Source organism: Rhinoraja longicauda, chromosome 16 (genome assembly GCF_053455715.1).
Source record: "Rhinoraja longicauda isolate Sanriku21f chromosome 16, sRhiLon1.1, whole genome shotgun sequence".
Lineage (NCBI taxonomy): Eukaryota > Metazoa > Chordata > Chondrichthyes > Rajiformes > Arhynchobatidae > Rhinoraja > Rhinoraja longicauda.
In genome coordinates, this window is record NC_135968.1 from 26,737,408 (window position 1) to 26,761,856 (window position 24,449).

General features: G+C 40.9%; 1 protein-coding gene across 1 annotated transcript in view; it reads right to left on the reverse strand.

Moving 5' to 3' along the window:
• Nucleotides 1-24,449, reverse strand: part of atrnl1b (attractin-like 1b) — a 681,061-nt gene that overhangs the window by 531,555 nt on the left and 125,057 nt on the right. The window contains exon 10 of the mRNA XM_078413453.1: nt 13,397-13,551. Within this exon, the coding sequence (XP_078269579.1) occupies nt 13,397-13,551 (155 nt within the window). The remainder of the gene's footprint in view (nt 1-13,396; nt 13,552-24,449) is intronic.

Sequence of the window (24,449 nt, forward strand, 5' to 3'; positions counted from 1 at the left end):
AGCAGATTTTCCTTTTATACTACGGCAATTTAAAACAGTGATTTTGATCCCATCTTTATTTCTGATATTATTGCAATCACTATCTTTTTTGGTACCATGAATCTCATTTTGGGCATTTCCATTACACACGTTTCTTTGTCCATTGACATGTTGACGATGGTGGAAGCTAATGGAGGGGGTGGACGGAGAATTGGCATCATCAGGTGTCTTACCATCTTTCCCAACGATAGTCCAGCCATCCTTTGTCTTCACAATTTTCTTCTTTGGATGTTGTCGCACAAAACCACCCACAAACTGTTTTTTGAAGCATTTTTTTGTGTAAGTGACCAGCACAATTTGGGCTGGATGATATTAAATTCACATGATTCCATACATCACAATCAGAGTCATCACTCAGAGATGTAAGACTTTCAAATGAATTGCTCAAGCTTTTCTTCTTTTTTTCTTCTTGCAGGACTCTGGATCGCCAGTCCTAAACTCTGAAGATCTAGCCTTCCACAGATTTCAAATCTCCTGGTTCGTCCAAGGCTTCTGGTTGAGGATGATTTGGAAGGATTTTGTAGGTACCTATTCATCCACCCCTTTCTTTGTGAAGTCAGTGACAACACTGGCACATTCATTCAAAGGTCCACCAATGAATTCTTGAACATGGCCCAGCCCACCAATTCAATGCAGTCAAGATCCGCCACATCCAGATGCCACGATGAATTTATAATGAAGCAGCAGACACTGCCACCGTTTCCTTCACCTGACATTGTCTGTCGGTCCTGATGGTGGTTGGAAAAATGCTTGGTCTGGAGCTTGTGTCCAGAAAGTTGGGGGTGAGGGGGTGAAGCCATGTATCTATGAAAGAGCACACAGCAGTCCCTCGTGTTCCTCTCATACAGCTGCCTTGCTTTTAGCTCTTCTACCTTACTCTGCAGAGACTGTGCATTGACCAGATGGATGCTGGATGGGTGGGGGGTTGTCACAGGTCCCAATACTTCAGTCTTACCTGAAGGCCTCCACAGCAACCATGTTTGGTCAATGGAGGCCCTGACATGGAATGGAATAAAGAGACCAATCCGGATGTTCTGTACTGGTCATCTTCTCCCCTAAAGCCAAGTTCACAAATGTCAGAATGCAGACAGTGGAATGGATCTGGAAACTGACCAAGGAGATGGAGGTTTGGGTGGGGTAGCTTAGCACCCTCTTCAGGAAAGAGCAGGATCAGCAGGCTGCTTGGCTCAGGCTCAAGGGGAGTAATATCAGGCCTGGGAGGGCACGCTCATGCCCAATGGAACCAAGCTTAGTGTCAAGGTAGGCCAAGCTCAGGCTGAAGGGAGCCAAGCTCACACCCAAGGGACCCAAGCCCAATTAGGCCAAACTCAGGTAGGTCAGACTGACAGGCTCCTGCAGATGCAGGAGGCAGCCGCAGCAAATTATGGAGGCTTGCAATCAACAGAAAAAATGTTTCTCCTCACACTCCCCTCTCCAACCCATGCACTCTTGGATGTATATTAATGACGGGCAAAATGTACAAAGTAAAGTTTGCAAGTGCAAAGAACCTAAGCAACATGAGAGCCAATGACCTGTGTGGCAAGAGACTTCAGTAGACATGGACCAGCTTTATGGGCAGACTAGTGTCTAAATTTTAGTAATGTGACTGAGTACGCACGATATAGAATTCACTGCCTGCTAAGGTAATGAGTAAAAAAATTGGTGCCTTTAAAATAAATTTATATGGGAAATTGGAGAAACAATGACTGGCAAACCATGGGTATATAGCAGGAAAATGGATTGACAGGATTACTCTACTTGGATCCAAATAATCTCCTTCTGAGCTTTAATGATCACCAAGGCCTTGAAAATGTTAATCCTTATTGGAGGGCTCATTGCATTTTTAATTGCAAATTGCAACAAAATTAATCTAACAACTATCTAGCATTACAAATGTTGTTCACGCAAAGGGTTAACCTGCAATTCCAGTTTTGACAAATCTCCAAGACCAATACGCTGGTAATAGTTCCAGACAATAATCAAAATTGTTTACGAAATACTGATAAAATAATGCTAACTCTTTACATGACATCCAGTCCTTTGATCGTTATTCATTATTCAGCTATCTGCCCGTGACCTGCGTGGGTTTTCTCCAAGATCTTCGGTTTCCTCCCACACTCCAAAGACGTACAGGTATGTAGGTTAATTGGCTGGGTAAATGTAAAAATTGTCCCTAGTGGGTGTAGGATAGTGTTAATGTACGGGGATCGCTGGGCGGCACGGACTTGGAGGGCCGAAAAGGCCTGTTTCCGGCTGTAGATATATGATATGATATGATAAAGCACCTGCCAGTCTGTAGAGTACAGTGTTTTCAGCAACAATCATCATTTTGCATGACATTTATGTGAGGAAGAAAAACTAGAGTGGGCAGCAAAGTATTTCTTCAAGGAACTTCAGTCTGGATGGTAATGAAATGACAAATGCCAAGAAATTCAAATGCTACAAGCAATGAAGAATTCTGACATCAACTTCAAAAACGTGCTGGCAAGAATGATATTCACAACAAAGAATCCCGAAATGTCGAGGCTATGCACTGCGAAAATAAACCTTGTTCTGTCCACACAGCTATTTCCAAAACAGTGATTTCCGGCCATGACATCAGGAGTATCACAAGTCAACCATCTGATTTATGCTGAAGGCTATTGCTTATTACATTTAATGAAGGAACAGCAGAGATTCCTGCTCTTTCGACTTTAGAGATAACGCGCGGGGACAGGTCCTTCGGCCCACCGAGGCCATGCCGACCAGCTATCCCCATCCAATAACACTATCCTACACTCGAGGGTCAATTTAACAATTTTACCAAAGACAGTTAACCTACAAACCTGTACATCTTTGGAGTGTGGGAGGAAATCAGAGGACCCAGAGAAAACCCACATGGTCACAGGAAGAACGTATAAACGTCGTAGACAGCACCTGTAGTCAGGATTGAACCCGGGTCTCTGGTGCTGTAGGGCAGCAACTCTACCGCTGCACAACGATGTTGCCCACTTTCTCTTTGCCTTGTCAATTAGAATCCAGCAAAATTGAGGCATTTCTTATTCTGAGGCAGTTCCTCAAGTTAGAGGATAGCTTCCTTATGTAACAGTTCCGTGGAATCCAATAATGACAGAGTCCAATGTGGGATCCACAAATACTGCCTCAGGAGTTGCATGATCGGGAGAGTTAGTTGGGTTCTTGCACACCACTTGTGTTTGCTCTCCACATATTTCCTGACTGTCAAAAAACATGATGCCTTCTCCAATGCTTCTCTGCCGCATAGAGCAAATTCGAATCAGGGATTCACAAGAATTGGCTACTCCCTCTTTTTGGTCTTCCACATGTCTAATGTGATGTCGTCCTCTTGAATCATTCATTATTGGTTTAAGAGCTAGGCTACAAGTGTGCATATATACAAGCATCAGCATATTGTATCTCAATGGCGACAATTGATGTCACTGGTTTTGGAGTGGAGATAAAGAATGGATGGTTGCTCGCTCATCCTGTAAATTAGCTCCAGTCCAATGCAAAGCATGTCAGCACTACTGCAGTACAGATTGATGCATTGATGTGAGGCAGCCTTGCTTGAGCTCAATTTGCAATGGAGCAGGATCAATGGTAAATCATTGCTTTTACATTACCCTTGAATACATGGAGGATAGTGATGATCTTTTGGAGGACAAAGAGTTCATAATCTCTTAATTGGCAGAGACATAGGCTTCAAAGAGGTCGTCCAAATTCAGTGGTCCATTTAGTCATATAGATTTATTGCAAGATGAAGATCATGTTAATGTGCCTCTTGGTGAGCAGAATCTCCATAGGTACTTTGTAACAGCTCTTCAGCCAAAGATAATTCTCCTAGCAGCTTACCCTGTGGCTCCTTTCAGTGTCACAGGTCCCATGTTTGCACTCTTACTCCCAACATGAGAGATCATGACTTTATACAAGTTTGTATGTTAATTGTATGCTGTAAATTGTATTTAAAAAAAGTCCCTACTGTGTAGGATAGTGCTCGAGTGCAGGGTGATCATTAGTCGGCATGGTCTCAGTGGGCTGAAGGTTCTATTTCCACACTGTACCTCTAAAGTCTAAATACTTTCCCCATATTATTAAATACTTCAGCAGGGGTTCTGTTCCAGAATGTCCATTATATCCTTTAGACGTTTCAAACTTTTGCTGGCTGAGGTGGCAATATTGTGGTAATAGCATGGTGTAAATAGATTGAAGGGCACATGCATCACAGACAGAGTCACGATTAGCAACATTTCTAAAGTGTTTCTTCAACTAAGTGTTAATTACCTCTCTGCCTGAGATAAGCTTCCCTCCTTTGACTCATAATGAAACATGTCCTTGGGTTAATTGGTTGAAAGTGGTCTTTGACAGATCTGAAGAATGCACGTATCAACATGATACGTGGTCCTGATGATACCTGATGAACCTACTACATTGCTTCTACCCACCACCTGTTCCTTTTCCTTGGACTTTTGCAATATGATGCCTCCACATCTGTTCATGATCCCATCCTCTGACCCCTTGAATTACAATATTGCTTCCAATTATAGAATGCTTTTTATTTAACTATTGATTATCTCCTGTATCTTCTGGTTATATTTCTCAAGCCAGATGCTAATTGTAATGGGGTTCAGGATCGGGAAAATCAAGCAATACAGAGACTCTGTTGATTCCCTTGGTTGTAAGCCATTAATAAGCTCCGAGGAACCGGCTGAATCGAGGTTTTGTTTCATCTCTAAGTCCTGCATATAGATTCTTCTGCAAGAGTGTTTATGCTGCCATCACAATTTGAAGGTCAGGTTGATACAATTAATATGAAATGTTCAATCTTGTGGTAATCACAATGATCATAGCACAAGTAACACTGATATATTTACAGCCCCTAGCTTGGATGGTAATAGAGTCTAATGGGTGCCAGGGCCTATCTGCATTGACATGAAGCCTGGTATGTGTCTGATGAAACTGGATACACTACATCACAAGGTGGAGTTACCAGCATCAACTTCCTGGGCATTAACATCTCAGATGCCCAGCGTATAGATGTAACAACAAGGAAAGCGTGCCAATGCCTCCACTTTCTTCGAAGCTTTTGGCATGTCTCCAAATACTCTAACAAATTGGAACAGGTGCACTGTAGAAAATATCCTGACAGGTTGCATTGTGGACTGGATGGGCCATTCCGACACACACGAGTGCAAGAGGCTGCAGAGAATGGTGGACTCAGACCAATCTATCATTGACACTGCCCTCACCACTATCAAAAGCATCCACATGAGGCGCTGCCTCAAGAGGGCAGCATCTATCAAAACAAGGAGCATGACCAACAGAGTCATGCCCCCTTCTCGCTATGATCATCGGACAGGAGGTACAGAAGCCTGAAGTCATACACCACCTGGTTCAGCAACAGTTGCTTTCCTAGAGTTGTCAGGTTGCTGAACCAACTCACACAACCCCAATTCTACCTAGAAAATGGAACACTATGGATCACCTCTTGAACCACCATGGTGTCATGTTTATGCAGGAATTACATGTTTTTTTGCGCACACTTTTGTCTCTTTTAATATCTCGCACAAATTGTATAATTTATGTACAATTTTGCCTGTGACGTTGTCGCAAGCAAGTTGTTCGTTGTAAACTCAACTTGATTGGATCATGTCTTCAGTATTTTGACGAGAGGAGGATTCGATCAGGAGCTTTCCGTACTTCCCAGCCAAAGCACATCTTTAAAGGTTTATCTCCTTAGCAACTCATGTTGATATTGCCATTAAGTTCAGTCTGTTCGCTGTTGGAACTTGGGGAAAGGTTCACTCAGTGCTGGAGTAGAATTATTCTTTAGTCTCATCCACTACCGCGTCAAGTCTGGAAACCCCAGAGAATAAACCTTGCATCATTCACATGGCTTAGTTGGTTTCAAAACCATGATATCCAGTCATGACATTAAGAGCATCACAAGTCAACTATATGATTTATTCTGAAGCTCATTGCTATACAAGCTTAATGAGATGGCAGCAAAGCCTTCCATTCTCCCTGTCTTATCAACTGGGATACAGAAAGAAACTGTCTGGAACTATTTATTCAATTACTTGCTGAAAACAAGAGCAAATCAAGTTTTATTTTTAAAAAATGAGAATTGATCAGTTCTCACAGTGACTATTGAAGATAGGTGGATAGAACATGGTGAAGTTGCTATTAAATAGTGATTGCAATTGTGCAATATTCTAGAAATGAAATATTTATATTATATTAATAAGGATAAGGATAAGGATAATATTATATTAATAAGGATTATATTAATGAGGATAATTGCTGCAGTAATATGTCAAAATTTCAAGTCCTTTGCACTGTCTTTGTCATGGAATCTGCACAATGCTCCACAAGCCTTGACAAAGACAGTGCAAAAAAATTGAAATTTTGACATATTACTGCAGCCATTATCCTTATTAATCATTGCATTACACTTCAAGTACACCATTCATCTAGTCATGAAGTTTCTGCAGATCACATCAAACAATGCACTAAGAATGTTGCTATTGGGGAGTGCAGTGTAGGTTCACTGGGTTAATTCCCGGAATGGCGGGACTGTCGTATGTTGAAAGACTGGAGCGACTGGGCTTGTGTGCACTGGAATTTAGACGGATGAGAGGGGATCTTATTGAAACATATAAGATTATTAAGGGATTAGACACTCTAGAGGCAGGAAACATGTTCCCAGTGTTGGGGGAGTCCAGAACCAGGGGCCAGTTTAAGAATAAGGGGTAGGCCATTTAGAATGAACCTGAGGAAAAACATTTTCACTCAGAGTTGTAAATCTGTGGAATTCTCTGCCTCAGAAGGCAGTGGAGGCCAATTCTCTCGATGCTTTCAAGAGTGAGTTAGATAGAGCTCTAAATGATAGTGCAGGGGGTATGGGGCGAGGGCAGGAACGGGGTACTGATTGTGGATGAACAGCCATGATCACATTGAATGGCTGTGCTGACTCGAAGGGCCGAATGGCCTATTCCTGCACCTATTGTCTATTGTTTCTCCAATGCTAAACACAAAACCATTAATTGAAATAATTCAAATAGTTCAGTTCAGTTTAGCATGGACTTATGCACTCAGTTTAGTCCAGTGTGGAAACAGGCCCAACGACCCACCAAGTCTACACCAACCATCGATCACCCGTTCACACTAATTCTATGCAATCCAACTTTCTCATCCATTCCCAACATACTGCGGGGCAATTTACAGAGGCCAAGTAACCTGCAAACCTGCACATCTTTGGGATGTGGGAAGAAACCGAAGTAAACTCACATGGTAATAAAGAGGACATGCAAATTCCACACTGACAGCACCGGGGTCAGGATCAAACCCGAGTCTTTGGTGTTGAGAGGCAGAGGTACCACCAGCCACACAACAGTGTCACTCTACCACCTCAGGTAATCATAGAGAAGAAAAATTCCAAATGAAGTACAGAGATTTTTACATTTAACATTTCTCCTTACAGAAAACATGGCATATGCATTGATAATAGCTTCTTTCACTAAAAAGTAGAGTGATATTGCACGATAAGATCATAATCCAAACTGTGCTACAAAGAAATAGAACAAAGCCAACATATCTTTCTATAAGCACCAACCCTAAAATTGCTGAGAGTTGTCTTTGGCTCAAATCCATTCCTTTGAAAGCAGCATGGTCATCAGAATATTTTTCCTCTTGGCATTTTACACTCTCTAGACAATCTCATTGTGATGTGCAATCATGACATAACATCTTAACTTTTACCTGACACTGACCTACGACAACCTACATTTACTATTGCAAGTTCGTTTGCCTGGGTCCAATTCTGATATTGGCAGAAAACTTGCTGATTGAGAGTAGTACTTTTATATTTGGTGAACAACCATCACATCAACAATGTTATTCTACATCAGGGGCACAGTTTCACAGGGTTATTTTCAAATGCATTCCATGTAGGATTGTATGTGTTTGCTGAAAATAAACTTTAATCTACAAAATTACACTGTGTCAATTGTTATATTTATATTAGAGAGCAAAGTAAATATTCTTTTGCAACATTTTTACTTCAACAATCAGTAAGTCAATCTTTTAAGATCTGTAAATATTACAAAATTTGATATTAATGGCAAGGAACTAATTTTTCCCTTTTTTCTGTGAATTTAAAATGAATTAATAAATTGATTCCAGTCCTCTGGACGGACCGATGGGCAACAACTATAACAAAACCATTGTGTTACGAATGAAATATCAAGTTCCCCAAAGAAAAACACCATGCAGCATAAAAATTGAAAACGAGTGATGCAGCTGGTTTTAACTTTACAATTCTGCAAATTTTCTTTGAACAATTACAATTTAACATCAAAATTAATTCTACAATTGAATAAATTTTCCACATTGCAAATCTTCATAAATCCAAATAAAATGCTTGAACAGATTCAGAAAAATGTTTTTTGTGAAAAATGCATATTAACTCCATATGTACCCAAGCACATTGAATAACAGTGAAATTGTGCAATATTTTGACAATAGATTGTTATAAAAAATATATAATGTCCAAGATGTATTTCCCTCCTAATATTAACGGGAGGTCAATTTTGCTTTTTCATATTCCATTCTCATTCATTGTGTCCCTTTCCTCTTAGAATATAAAACACTGCCAGAAATAACAATGTGTGTTGAATGCATTTTCCAACAATTTCTTGGCGACAGAATAAATAATACCTCTCCAGTATACAAATTGTAATATTCTTTAAATAAGTATGTTGTTGTTGTTGTTCGTCCTTCGGGTTCGAAGATGACCGTGACTTCACTTTCAGTTGGAGGATTGGTGACTGTGGGTCCAGAAGTGACTGGTGAGACCAATCCGGGCCCGGAAGGCACGCCCACACGTAGGACACAAGTGGATGGGTGCTGCAGTGGAAGTGGAGGTAGCCCAGGACTTGCGCGTGGTGCGTTTCCTCTGGACCTCTGCAGTGCATCTATCTGCCTTGATATTATCCAGCAGGGTTCGCACATTCCACGTGCTGAGGTTGAGCACCTTCAACTTGTTTTTTCTTATTATTTCGACCGCCGATTGGGATCCTTGCCAGCCGCGGTATGCTGGCCAAGGTGAAGTGAAGCAGGCTATGTTTGAGGCACCTTTTCTAGCCCCTTCCTCCATGGAGGTGAGCAGAGTGAATCCTAAAGAGGGCTGCTCAGACAACCGGGGGGCTGCCGAACTCCACTGCTGCTTCGGTCCAGTTGAGAGCGACAATATGCCCTGGGCCGACTGTGTGCAGGTTTGTGACTACAGCTTCCAGTGTATCCACACCTGCTGCTTCACCACTCTCCCATTGCCACAGGACTTGAGGTTGCACGATATGGGTTTGAAGTCATGACTTGCGCTTGACTTGGATTTAAGTGAGGCGGTGTTGCGCAGATCGTGGGCCTCATTCTCTCGTCCTGGCCTATCGGGTTCCAGCAGCAAGACACAGTCGGGACAGCTGGGGACAGGTCAGGATGCAGTGGATGGTCAGAAGTGTCCTACGTATCTCACTCTGCCATGTTTGCACTCCACGACGCTTTGCTGGGATCGTCTTTCTGCCCGTTGAACCTTCTGGTGGTTTCCTCCGCGCAATTCGCCGAACCCAGGCTTCACATGCTAGGTAGGCAAGCCCTAAAGTCACTGGAACCAATGACTTGCCGACTGTACATGTGGCATGCACACAAGACAGTGGAGACATCGTGGGGGCGGGGTCTTCCAACTCCAGTACAAGTCCCATTTAGGACTTGCCCACTCCATATAAGTATAAAGTGGGGGAGGATGGGAGGTGGTGAAGTCAATGAATATAAATTTACATATCAGTGCTACTTTTGACTGCTTGAGTACTTCGGGCAGTGTTTCCCAAAGTGGGGTACTCGTGCCCCCAGTGGTACGCGAAAGGTCTTCAGGGGGTACACGCCAATTGTCAGCTATTTACTACTGAAACATAGATTATTTATTATAATAATACCGTGGTTACGAATTATTTTATACATACATATTTGCAAATAAATTATATATTTCATACGAGTTCTCCTACTCAAGTTGTGATAGCTGCTGCATTTGGGTAGTTTGCAGACTACCGCACGACAACTCGTAAATTTTCGTTTTCTTGTTTTGCGACAAGAAAGGGCTATTATCTAGCCCTTAAATTATCAATTATGGATCATTGGTTAAAAACTGGGTGCATAAAACGCACAAAAGAGAGCAATAAAGAAGGTAGAAGTAGTCGCAGACAACGAGAAAATGTCTATACATCTAGACCATATGAATGTAATGAAACTGAGAAGGGTGTGCCACCTGACATCTCTAAAGAACCAACTAAGAAGGTGGCGAAAAAACTTTGTGAGTACGATGTAAATTTCTTGAAATATGGATTTTCATGGACGGGAGATGAAGATGTCATTTGTCATGAAATTTTAACAAATGTGAAGCATTCCAACTTGAAGCGCCATTTTGAATCGAGACATATCGAATACAAAGACAAACCTGGGGAATTTTTCAAGAATAAACTTAAAGATTTTTTTTAAACTCAGAAAATAATGTGGGGCCTGACAGGAAGTGAGAATAAAAAAGCCTTATTAGCTTCATATATGGTGTAGCTCCTAATAGTGAAAAATGGCGCACCGAAGACAATTGGCGAAACTTTGGTCAAGCCTGCAGCAAAGATAATGGCAGAAGTAATGATCGGAGATGAAGCAAAAAGGTCTTTTGATCGTATTTGTCTCTCAAATAATACTGTTCATCAAAGAATCACCAAAATGGCTGAAAATATCAAACAAATATTATTGTCCGACATCCGTCAGAATCTTTATTATGCATTACAGGCGGACGAATCCACTGACATTACGAATTTTGCAAATCGTTTGGTGTCCACTTGGTACGAAAAAGACCAAAAATTTCATGACGACCTTTTATTTTGCCAACCTTTGCCAGAACATACAACTGGAGAAGAAATCTTTAACATTATGGATGAATTTATGCAACAAAACAAACTTGATTGGAGACATTGTGTTGGAATAAGCACAGACGGAGCGAAGGCCATGGTCAGATGTAAAAAAGGGCTTGTTTCAAGGATTTAAACTATTGCACCAGATGCAAAATCGACACATTGTTGCATACACAGAGAAGCTTTGGCTACACATCTGATGTCTGCAGACCTAAAAAAAAGTTCTAGACGAAGCAGTGAAAATCATAAATTATATTAAAGGACTGTTCGTTAAATGCCCAACTTTTCTCACAACTGTGCGAAGAAATGGGTAGTAATCATACACAACATCCTTTTCCATACCGAGGTTCATTGGCTTTCTCGTGGAAAAGTGTTGACTCGTTTATTTGGACTCTGGAATGAACTACTGGTTTTTCTTAATGAAAGCCTTGAATTGAAAGAATGTTTACAAGGCTGGAGATGGCTCTGACAATTAGCATATCTGGCAGACATATTTTCTGTTTTAAATAATCTTAATTTGTCCTTACAAGGCAAGGAAATTTCTATAGTTCACGTTCAAGATAAGGTGAGCGCCACAGTGGCTAAATTGAAGTTGTGGCAAAAGCGAGTTGTTAATAGAGAAGTGGACTCTTTTCCATCTCTTCATGAATTACAGACAAGTTCGAGCAAACAAACTGAAGACGGTGTGATGATTATTATAATACAACATTTATAGAGTTCACAGATGAATTTAGAAAGGTATTTCCCTGAATTGGACATAGATATTGAGTGGATAAGATACCCATTCAACATCAATCAATCTGTGCCAAAAGGTCTGTCACAAACAGAAGAAGAGGAAGAAGAAGAACTTTTGGAACTAGCTTCTGATGGATTCTTAAAAAACAAATATAAAGAGAACACATTATCTTCATTTTGGTTACAAACACAAAATGAATTTCCAGAATTGTCAGATAAAGCCCTAAAATTCATTTTTCCATTTCCAAGCTTTTGCGGTTGCACCTCCTAGACTGTGGAACAGCATCCCTCTCCCCATCAGAACTGCCCCCTCCATCGACTCCTTTAAGTCCATGCTCAAAACCTATTTCTACTCCCTAGCGTTTGAGGCCCTCTGAGGGGTGCTGTGAACTGTTTTTGTATGTGCTGTTATGTTTGTGTTCCATTGTATGTTCGTTCTTAGTATCTGAACTGATGTACAGCACTTTGGTCAACGTGGGTTGTTTTTAAATGTGCTATACAAATAAAATTAACTTGATTTGACTACCTGTGTGAAGTTGGATTTTCGGCCCTTGTGGACATTAAGACGAAGAAGAGGAACCGCATATTAGATGTCGAACTGCAACTGAGGTTGAAATTAACAAGTACAGAGCCAAATTTTGCCGAAATATCTTCCCAACATAAGCAATTTCATCCTTCCATATTGATGATAAATTATTTTAATTAAAAACTTATTTAATGGATACTTTATTAATTTTATTCCAGTAATTATACATTATATTATAGAAAACTTTTGTTTACACGCATACCTTAATCCAAAATAAAAATGTATGCAATTTTTTATCGACTTTTACAATGAAATACGATTGATTTTAACGAGGGGGACAAGATGCCTGCGAAAATTTACGATGGGGTACACAGGTATCAAAACTTTGGGAATCATTGACTTTGAAAAATGGTTCCAATGAATTTACACTCTGGTCGAGAACAAGGTAGCTCTAGGTGTCATTCTGTTGTGGTGGTAAAGATCATTGTTACCCGATTATGTGGAACATTTATGGGATAGTGATCAGCGCAGAAAATTAGTGGGTAAAAATGTAGTTATTTTTCTACCACAGACACCATTCCATGAAGCAGCATAACAAACAGATTTGCAGAGACAAGTGCCAAATATAAAGTTACTGATCACCAAAGATTTCGAAAAAGAGATCATTTACTCAAAGGATGAACAAATTCAGCAGTTGTAGGGAAATTACTCAGCCCCACCCGAAATACGAGTGGCATCAACAGAAAATTGACAGCTTGTGCAAGTAACTGTATAAAAAGCAAAAGAAAGGCTAAACAAATTTAAATGCCCATTAGCAATAACATCAGTCAACAATAAAAGTTTCAATGTAAAAGCGTACACTCTTATAAGCAGGAAGTGGAGGAAAGAACAAAACGAAAAAGAAAAAGAATGAAAATAACCAGAGGGGGTTGAGACAAATCAATGGTTTGAGAGGGAAAAAAAGACATTGCACACAAATGTGGGTGTAAAAGGATTCCTGTGACATATTGCCAATGGTCACACTGCAGTAGAGGGCATACAGCATCACGAGGAAATCCATTTAGAAATTTAAAGCAGTGATTGAACAAAGTGCATCACATTTCTTATTCCAAAGGATAGTTTTCATTCTACATACCAATGTTGTATGCTAAAAAATCAGCAGAGAAACATTTTGCTCCATTACTCAGAGAGGTGTCGTTGTGAGTGTTCCCTCCAAAAACAAGCATCACTCCACTGATGATGACAGCTGAATGCAGGTAACGGGCAAATCCACTTTCCTTCAGAATTGTCCTAAGTTGTTTTTCAAAGCAAAAATACAAATCATCATGCTTGCAACATACCAAATCATCAAGAGTCATTATTTTCAAATTCATGAGCTTCAATGGTAAATTTTCACTATTTCAAGTTTTTCATGTGGAAAACTTGCTTCACAGGCAAGGCTAGAATTTGCCGCACAATGGAATCGTTCTATGATAACGCTAATGTACCTTTTTTTGTGCAATATGTTTAAGAGCTTAAGAAATAGCAGGAGTAAGCCGTTCAGTGGTGACAACTCTGCCATTCGATGAGTTCATCCTCAACCTTTTACTCTTGCATTAATCCATACCCTTTAATTCTCCCAAAATTTTTAAAGCTATTTTGAGCATACTCAGCGACAGAGACCTTACAGCACTTTTGGGCATAGCATCCTAAATAGTCACCATCTTCTGTGTGAAGACATTTCTTCAGTGCTGACTCGCCTTATTGTGAAAATGTGCCCCTCGATTCTATGCACTGTACCAGAAAAATCATTATCCCTGCTTCGACTGAATCGTTCTGTTAGAAATCTGTACGTTTCATTGGGATCACTTGAGCGGCTTGCTCTGCTACTTCAGAGGGCTGAAATAAGACTGGAATGATGAGTATGCCCAAAGGCACCACGAAAACAGACTTTCTTTTCACAATCTATCAGTGAACCATTTTGCTTTTTTGAGTACATGCAAGGGCAACTTTCATAATTTTTAAATTTTAAAACAGTATTTAAATTCGCAAGCTGTTCCAGCATCAGCTGGATCGCCCTTCTCTGGGTTACAAGTGCAGTATGTTATGATATAAATCATTAAATGTTAAACGGGATGTTGGCGGGAGATCAGCTTTTCAATGGTGCAATTAAGTATACCGATGAGGAAATCATCGTCGATGTAATCTACATGGACTACATGCAAGGCATTTGACAGGTCTCACGTGGAAAACTGGATCCAAGGTAAGTTGGCAAATTTAATCTAAAATTGCTTTGGTACTTCGACACAGTGGATGGTTGCTTTTGTGATGGGCAGACCATGACCAGTAGTGTACAAGAGGGATTTGTTACATATATTAATGACGTAGGTGTTAATATAGGAGGTATTATGTAATTTTGAAGAAATACAAAAATTAGTGGCGCTGTGGATAGTGATATAAACGCTACATAAACATAGAAAATTAGGAAGAGCAATAGCAGATGGAATTTAATCAGGATAAATTTGAAGATAAGCATCTTGGATGGCCAAATAAAGGTGGGACGAAGAAGAGTCTCAACTTGAAATGGCACCCATTCCCTCTCTCCAGAGATGCTGGCTGTCCCGCTGAGTTACTCCAGCATTTTGTGTCTGTCTTTGGGACATTCACAATATATGGGAAGCCATTGGAGAACATTCAGGAACAGAAAGATCTTGATGTGCAAATACATAGATCCCTGACGTTTGCAGCACCAGTAGGTAGGTGATAAAGACATCACATGGGATGCCTGACTTCTTATGATACAACAGCTGGGAGGTTATGAGACAGTTTATCAAGCGTAGGTATGGCCATATCTGGTACATAGCGTGCAGTTTTAATGGATATGATTGCTCTGGAGTGGGCATGGAGGAGATTCACCAGGATCTTGACTTGGATGCCATGACTCAGTGAAAAGGAGACTGGATAAGGTAGGGGTTGTCTCTTTGGAGCAGTGAAAGTTGAGGAGGGACCCGCAGGATCTGCGCACAATTAATATTGGTATTGGAAGAAGACACAATAATAAACATTTTCCATAGCAGAAGTGTCCTTGATCAGCGGGCATAGGTGTAAAGTAAAGAGTAAAAGATTTTGAAGGGATAGGAGGAATTTTTTCACCCTGAGGGTGGCTGGAATTTGAAATGCACTGCCAGAGAAAGTAGTGGAGATAGAGATTCTCACATTTTAGCAGCTTTTTGGCAAGCATTAGCAGCAACATTGATTGACTATCTCGATCTCAAGATGCCTAATGCCTCAACAAAAGAATGCATACAAGTCATCAGTGCAATACAAGTAATCAAGAAAGCATTAACAACCACACAATGTATAATGTTATCTGGGTCTATTATTGGAAAATAATCAGCCAGTAATGTAGCAAAATGCAGGACTCATGATTAGTTATAAAAAGTTCACTAATTATCACGTGTGTCTAAATGTTAACAATTTTGCACAATAGCAGAAACTGTGAAATGCAACTGGCCGTAAATATCAACGTGTTTTCTTATGTTATGAGATCAGTGCCACTCAGGATATTTCCAGCAACATTGAGGAATACGCTTCAACAATTCATCATGTGGAAGAGATCAGCTGATGTATGGTCAGTGGAGTTGCAAAACATGGCATCAGGTGAAGCAAATATTCTGTGCCAGGAAAAAGGTAGGCATGCAAGAGATTCTTTTTCATCCTGAAGATTCTGGTTTTCCAGCAATATCCAATACAATTATAATGTGAAGATTTGAATTAAGTTTCACCTCTTTGCAGCCATTTCTCTCCTCACCACTGCAAAGTTCCAGAAAGTGTAATTACTGCACTACCTACCCCAAGTTTTAAGCTGCATGCTCAAATTTTCAATACAAAGCAATTGTAAAACAGCACACATCTTTTCTTATTAACAACTTTTATGACAGAATATTATGTTCAGCACGGTACATGCTCTTCCGTTTTCAATCTACAACTTGCTGTCAACAATGCTAGTGGCATTTTAAATGAAAATTTCGCACAAAATTAAACATAAATTCATAGCATTTAAACTGAGCTGAACCTGCAACTATTTATGGCCTGCAGCAAATATTAAATCGAATGAAGTAAGCGATAGTTGAGATACATCTTTAACTCAAAACGTCCATGAGGTAAAAACATGTCAGTGAGGGGACAAGTGTGGGGAGGGGCGAGTGAGAGGAGGGTGGACAAAAGCTGGAGGTTGAACAGAAGGGACAAGTTGGGGAGGGGAAGGGGGAGAGAAGAAGGAACAAAGGGGGAAGGAGGGACAAGTGGAGGGAGTGGGGAGAAGGGGGAGAAGTAGAGAGGGGGGGGGGAAGAAGGGATAAGAGGCTCAGAAGGAACAGGGGAGAAGGGAACAAAGCGACAAGCTGGGCAACAGAAGGGATAAGTGGAGGAATCACGAGGGATGAATGGGGGGGCAGAAAGTACAAATGAGGGGGATCGAAGGGACAAGTGAGAGGGGCAGTAGGGGGCAAAAGAGAGGAGTGGGGGTACAAAGGGACGAGTGGGTGTTGGGGGCAGAAGGCCGCAAGTAGGGAGGTCAGAGGTGGCGCGTGGTGGGGGACAGATGCAGCAAGGGATGGGGACTTTAGAGACGAGAGGGGGAAGGGGGCATACGGAACAAATGGATGTAGTCAAGAGACAAGAGCAGAAGGGTTTGAGTGGAATGGAAAAGATGAGTGAGGGCAGTAGGGAAGAAGAGATGAATGGGGAGGACGGAATGGACAAGTGGGGGGCTGGGGACCGCTAGGCACTGAAGAGACAAATAGAGGCAGCATGGGGAAAAAATGGGGTGATAATAAAATACTTCTCTGGAACATGTCTCACAACCTTTCCCAATGCAATATCGGGGCCACGCACTTACAATAGTCACAGCCCACTGAAATCACACTGCAATGGTACTAACCCCAATGTGTCACAAAATAAATTAAAAGTACGAGTTTAAAATAGTAACAGTAAATAACAGTAGCATACATTAGACCACAAAATGCACCCTTAAATAACCAAAGACTATAGAAAGTCTCAGATCCCAAACGGTCAAATAAATAAAGCTGGTGTCTCAGACGTGTTTTGACTTGGACACTGGGGTACAATGAAATTCCTTGCACACATGAATCTCAGAGTACACAGATTGCATAATAATGACAGATACAACAAAGAATACAATGACAAAGGTAAAACAGTAGAACGGTACAAAGATTGCAGTGCAATCTGAAGTTGCACAAAAAAATACGGAAACCCAATAAGAGAACAGCAGAATGAGGGAGAGTTCAGAGTAAAAGAAGGTGGCAGCATCGGCAGGAAGGGGTTGTCAAAGGTGACTGGTTTAGGAGTCTAATAGCAATGGGAAAGAAGCTGTGCCTAAGCCTGGGCTTTCGAACTCCTGTATCGTCTCCCACAAGGGGAAGGGAGAAAAGAGAATGGCCAGGATGGCAGGCAACATAGACGATGCTTCCGGCCTTGCTGATGCAACTGCAACTTATTGTGACTGCCAAACTCCAGCTGCAGTTACTGGCTGGCGGTGACATTTGAAAAATTCCCAAACCTTGTGCTTGATATATTTGGTGGGGGGGGTTCTATTATTTTGTTTTGAAAAACAGATCATTTTTGTGCAAATAAAGATTTTCATAGATTTCTATTGCTATTATTCTTGAGATGGCCATCACTGCACAATTGTTAATGGGGTGTTAAAAACAAATCCTGAACTGTCAGTTTTGCTACGCTCTATAACAGCATGAAAAAAGATAATTTGGCCCATTAGACACAGAGGGGGGAAGCAGCATGTTGAGAAATGTCTCTCGGAATTCCTCCCCTCAGCACTATGATCCAACTGCAGTCCCTTGTTAAAGTCTCGTTTCAACTGACAAGGTAATGGTTTTTTAGGAAGCCTTGGAAATTAAGGCTTTGTGAAAGATTAGACCCTGGGGACTGTTGCAGGGCAGAGAGATCTAGGGATTAAGTAACATAGTTTCTTGAAAGTAACATAGCAGGTAATGAGATGCCTAAGGAAGTAGTTGAGGTAGAAAAAATAACAACATTTAAAAGACATTTGGACCAGTGCATAGGATATGAAAGCTTTAGAGCAAATGGGCCAAACACAGGCAAGTAGGACTAGCTTAGATGGAGCATCTTGGTCGGCATGGACGAGTTGGGCTAAAGGGCGTGTATCTGTACTGTATAACTCTATGGTTTTAAGACCTCCAACTACAAACAGACCTTGAAAGACTTAATTTTTTTAAAAATCAGCCAAATCATTCCCATCTAAATGGTTTAAGTTTTTCACTTACATTGCAAGCCTTAATTCCAGTACTAAGTCTTACAATTTTTTATCTTAACAAGAAAAATAGATGACAAGGACTTCCACTCCATCAAAAAAAAATGCATTGTAGTTGCTTTAGATTAGCTGAGGTTCTAATCCAAGGCTTTGCTGATTAACATCCAGGATGGAAGATTACTAAAAAGTGGTGAACACTGCCTGGTCCATCACGGGAACCGATCTCCCCACCATCGAAGAGATCTATAAGAGGCACTGACTCAACAAGGCCGCGAGCATCATCAAGGACCCACACCACATTTATAAGACCTTTGGACAGGTACATGGATAGGAAAGATTTAGAGAGACATGTGCTAAATGCGGGTAGGTGGGACTAGTGTAGAAGGGCATCTTGGTCAGCATGGACAAGTTTGGCTGAAGGGCTAGTTTCCGAAGTGCTGTATGTATGTCTCTGTGCAGAGGGATTACATTCCTAGAAAACAGTCCATTTCGTGATTTTCCAAAACAAAAAGCCATGCCATCTGCACATGTATCAAGAAACACAATTATGTTTATTTTTTCTCCCCACATAAATTCCAGAAGAACAAATTTTATTTGGTGTCACAAATATTAGGGAATGATTTGTAAATTCTGTATCTGATAGCTTCAAACTATCAAGATTTAATATTGAATTTAACTATTTCAGCCCTTTCTGTCAACTCGTTTCTTTTTCCCAGTCTACAAACTGATGGGTTTTAGTGATTGCTCCTTCGACAATTCTTGTCTGCCCACAAGAACACAAATCAGTACTTGGACCAACAGGAATGGACCCTTTGTTCCACAATGTTTGTGCCGAACATGATGCCAAGTTATACTGATCTCATCTGCCTGCACATGATACACATCCCTCACTTAACTTCATAGGTTATAGTTGCAAAATTAGGCCGTTCAGCCCATCAAGTCTACTCTGCCATTCAATCATGGCTGATCTATCTTTCCCTCTCAACACCATTCTCCTGCCTTCTCCCCGTAACCATTGACACCCGTACTAATCAAGAATCTGTCAATCGCCGCTTTATCCTTCTGGGAATCCTGCACCAGCCCTCCCAAGTCCATTTGCATCTACTTGGACCACCACCCCCAGCAGTGCATTCCAGGCCACGACCACTCTGGGTAAAAAAACATGCCTCGCCCTCACCTTTTGGCTATGCTCTCTAGTGTTGGACATTTCCACCCTGGAAAAAAAAGTTCTGACCATCTACCCTATGTATGCCTCCATTAATTGTCTATACTATCAAATTTCCCCTCAACCTCTGACATTCCAGAGAAAACAATCCAAGTCATTGGACGGCGGTGCTGGCTCGGGGCCGAATGGCCTCCTCCTGCACCTATTGTCTATTGTCTAAGTCGATCCAACCTCCCTCTAATCCAGGCAGTTTCCTACATTCGCTCCCTGCTGTGCACTTTGAAACACACTTCTCCAAATATGATGAAAGGTCCTTGACCTTAAACATCAACTATTTATTTTCCGGCTGAGTATATTATACTTTTTTTCCCTTTAATCTGCTGAACACATTTGTACCATTTTGAAATGATAGGGATTTTCCCAACATAAAATCCTCAATTTCACGCCACAGGTCATTTTTTTGGCATACCTATTGGAGATCCATTCAATTCACAACATCACTAAATAGCCTTGAAAATCCCATCATTGTGAATCCGCTCAGGCTTTTAACCATGCAGCAAGGAGAGTGCAATATATCCCAATTTTGTCCGAATAAACTCACCATCTATTGTGACATTAGGCCAAAAGACATAGGTCAAGTATAAACCACAGCTCTGCTCACAAAAGACTAATCAAAAATTATCCGTACATTAGAAGCAATCTGGAAAAGGCTACAACAGTGAGGCAAGGCATAAACGAGCACTACTGCAGAATTTAACTCTATCCAGCACCATCATGTCTGGGAAGGATTTGCTAATTTTTGGACCAAATTCATTTTATTTAAAAATTCTGTGGTCCTCAAATTAAACAAAAATATTGTTACAGTGTAAGGATTTAAAAAAAATATACCTAATGTTTACTAAAAATGTTTCCCCCGTGTTAGAATAATAAATATTATTAATTTAAACCTTCAGTTTAAGCAAAATATTCTTGCATATCTGATGACTGCTCAATTATAAGCACAGTAAACAAACTGCTCATGATATTCTTGGTTTCAACAAAGTCAAAAAACAACTCTTGCCCAACTTTTAAAGCAGCTATTTCAAAACATTTTAGTCCAAAGTTCTGTAACATGCATTGAGTTCAGCACTTCAGTTTTACATTAATAAAATTCTGCAAGTCTTTAAGAGTCATAGAGCTGTCCAGCATGGAACAGGCTCTTTGGTCAAACATAACCATGCCAACCAAGTTGGTATGATGGTTAGTCCAATTTTCCCACATTTGGCCCATATTCTTCTAAGCCCTTTCGATCCACATCTCTGTCCTAATGCCTTTCGAAAGTTGTAATTGTTCATAGCTTCCTCTGGCAATTCATTCCAGGTACGGAACACTCTGATTAAAACAAATGCCCCCGAGGTCCCTCTTAAATCTCCCCCCTCTCACCTTATGCCTCTATCCTGGGAAATAAACTAAACATTCACTTTATCCATACTTCTCATGATCTTGCACACATCAGTCTATAACACTCCACAGAGAAAAGTCCTAGCCCGTGTGAATATCTTCTACACACTTTTTTAACTTAATGACATAATTCCTATAGCTGAATAGCAAAGGTTTGGAGGGATATGGGCCAAAAGTGGATAAATGGGACTATCTGCGATCTTGGTGGGCATAGACAAGTTGGACCACAGGGCCTGTTTCAGTGCTGTATGACTCTACGAGCTTAGTGACCAGAAATGTACCACATGCTCTCGCTAACAACTTGCATAGCTGCATCATTATATCCCAATTCAATACCCTTCCCAATGAAGGCAAGCTTGTCAAACGCCTTCTTCACCACACTGCCCACTTGACTCATTACTTTTAGGAAACCATATATACCTTTACTCCCAGATCTCGCTGATCCACTACGCTCTTCAGGTATCTATCATTTACTGTGCGAGTCCTGCCACGGTTTGATGAACCAAAGTACAATGCCTAACACTTGCTTAAGTTAAATTCAAATTGCCATTGCTTGGCCCACCTTCCTAACTGATCGAGATACTGTTATAAAGTTGGATATCCTTCCTAACTGTTCGCTATACCACCATTTTTGTTGTCATCTGTAACTTTAACAACAAAGTTACTACATTATCATCCAAATCATTAATATAAATAACAAACAACAGTGAACCCAGCAGCAACCCCTGCAGCACTCCACTGATCATAGGCCTCCAATAAGACACTAAACCCTCCACAACTACCCTTGGATTCCTTCCACCACACCAATTTTGAATCCAATTGACCATCTAATTTTGGACTCCATGAGATCTCACCTTACAGATTAACCTATTATGTAGATCCTTGTCAAAGGCCTTACTAAACTCTATGAGGACCACATCCACTGCCCTGCCCTCATCAATGATGACTTCTTCAAAAAAACTATCAGATTTATGAGACACAATTTCCCATGCAAAGTTAATTAACCTTAATCAGTCGATGTCTATCCAAATGTAGGTAGATACTGACTCCAAGAATCCTCTGCAACAGTTTTCCCACATCACTGATGTCAGACATTAAAAACAATACAACATGAGCTACACTCCTGTTTTCTGGAACTTATCCTGTGGCTAAAAATAATGCAATATCTCAACAAGACCCTCGACAGTTTCATCCCTGGCTTCCCATGAGGTCTGAGGATGCACTTTGTCAGGATTTGAAGTGTCTACAGTTATTTTATAATTGTGTGACAAAAAATACATCAGTTAAACAGTGTCAAAACAATCATCTCACATACGCACATCAATGGAACTGAAGTGATGACATGCTGAAAGTATTACACTAAAATATGAAAATAATGGTCGATAACAAAAACACTGACAATACTTAAAAAAAACTTGTGCTGCACTTTGCTTCTTTCGCGGCCTGATTACATGCTGTGCAGTGTAAAAGCATATAAAACCAAGAAAAACCTTGGAGAATATTAAATTATCAAAGGAATGAAAGAATGAGGCTACTTTGCATTTTACATCAATGCAGGGCGAAGGTAAGGACTATTTAGGCCAACATCACTTATCAGTTCTCGGTCCATAGATTACAATACTTCAAGTGCTCATCCAGCCACTGATTAAAGTATGTCGATTCTGGCCTCCACGACCTTCACGGGTAGAGTGTTCCAAGCCACTACTGCTTTCCAAGCAAAACATTTATTTCTTCAACTCTCCTCTAATCCTTTTATCAACATACACTTGTCTTAAATCTGCATTTATATATTTTTACTGACATCTCCATCAAGAATTGTGAAACTTCCTCCTCATTGTCTTAGCCTTTTATAATTTTACACATCTGTACTATATCTCCCCTCAGACTCGCTTCCAAAATGAATCCCAGCCTGGTCCACCTCTCATTATGGGTGGGACTCTCACCCCAGGCAATATCCTTGTGTATCCTCTGCATTACCCTGGTATTATCACATCCTTCCTGTAACACAACTACTGTAACTGTGCACGGTACTCCATTAGCAGCAGCCAATAAGATATTTTAGGCTGTCCATTTTGGCCTTCCTTAGAACCCCTTTCGGTTTTATCAGATTCATTTTGCACAGGAAATCTAGACTTTCAGCAAAGCATCTTAATTCCTCATATTTGCCTTCAACCCACATTTTCAAAGTCAATAGACAATAGGTGCAGGAGTAGGCCATTCGGCCCTTCGAGCCAGCACCGCCATTCAATGTGATCATGGCTGATCATCCACAATCAGTACCCCGTTCCTGCCCTCTCCCCATACCCCCTGACTCCGCTATCATGAAGAGCGTTATCTAACTTCCTGTAACATAATGGGCAAAATTTAGTTTAGTTTAGTTTATTATAGATACAGTGAAAAGCCTTTTTTGTCGCGTACTATCCAGTCAACTGAAAAACTGTACACGATTACAATCAACACGCCCACAGTGGACATATGCATACAGGGTAAGGAAAATAATAGTGCAAGATAAAGTCTAGAAAAGTCTAATTAAAGATAGTTCGAGGGTCTCCAATGAGGTAGATGGTAGCTCAGGACTGCTCTCTAGTTGGTGGTTCAGTTGCCTGATAACAGCTGGGCAGAAACTGTCCCTGAATCTGGAGATGTGCCCTTTCAAACTTCAGTACCTCATGCCTGATGGGAGAGGTGAGAAGAGGGAGTGTCCGGGGTGAAACGCTCCAAGCCCATGCTAACTCCCACAGCATTCACATTAATCCCATTATCCCATAACCTATTCTCTCATACCCATCAACTCAAAACCCAGATCCCCCTCCCCCCAAATCTCCTGCCACCGAATCATACTCGGGTTAATTTACAGTAGCCAATTAACCTATGACACAACTTAAATCAAACTCCTATCAGGCCCTTTGTCTCTCATTTTCAATGGATGCATTTAGAACACAGAACAGTACAATACGGGAACAGTGCCTTCAGCCCACAATGTCCGTGCCGAACATCATTCCAAAATAAACTAACCCTATCTGCCTGCATATAATCCATTCCCTGTATGTCCTGTATGCCTCTTAAAAGTCACACTATTATGTCTGCTCCTGCAACCCCCACCCCCCACCCCACCAGCACTTTGCAGGCACCCATCACCCTCTGTGTAAAAAAACTTACTCAACACATCTCCTTTCAACTTTATACCTCTCACATAGCAATGCCCTCTAGTGTTTGACATTTGCATTCTGGAAAAAAGGTTCTGACTACTTACCCTATCTATGCCTCTCATAATTTTATATATTTCCATCAGGT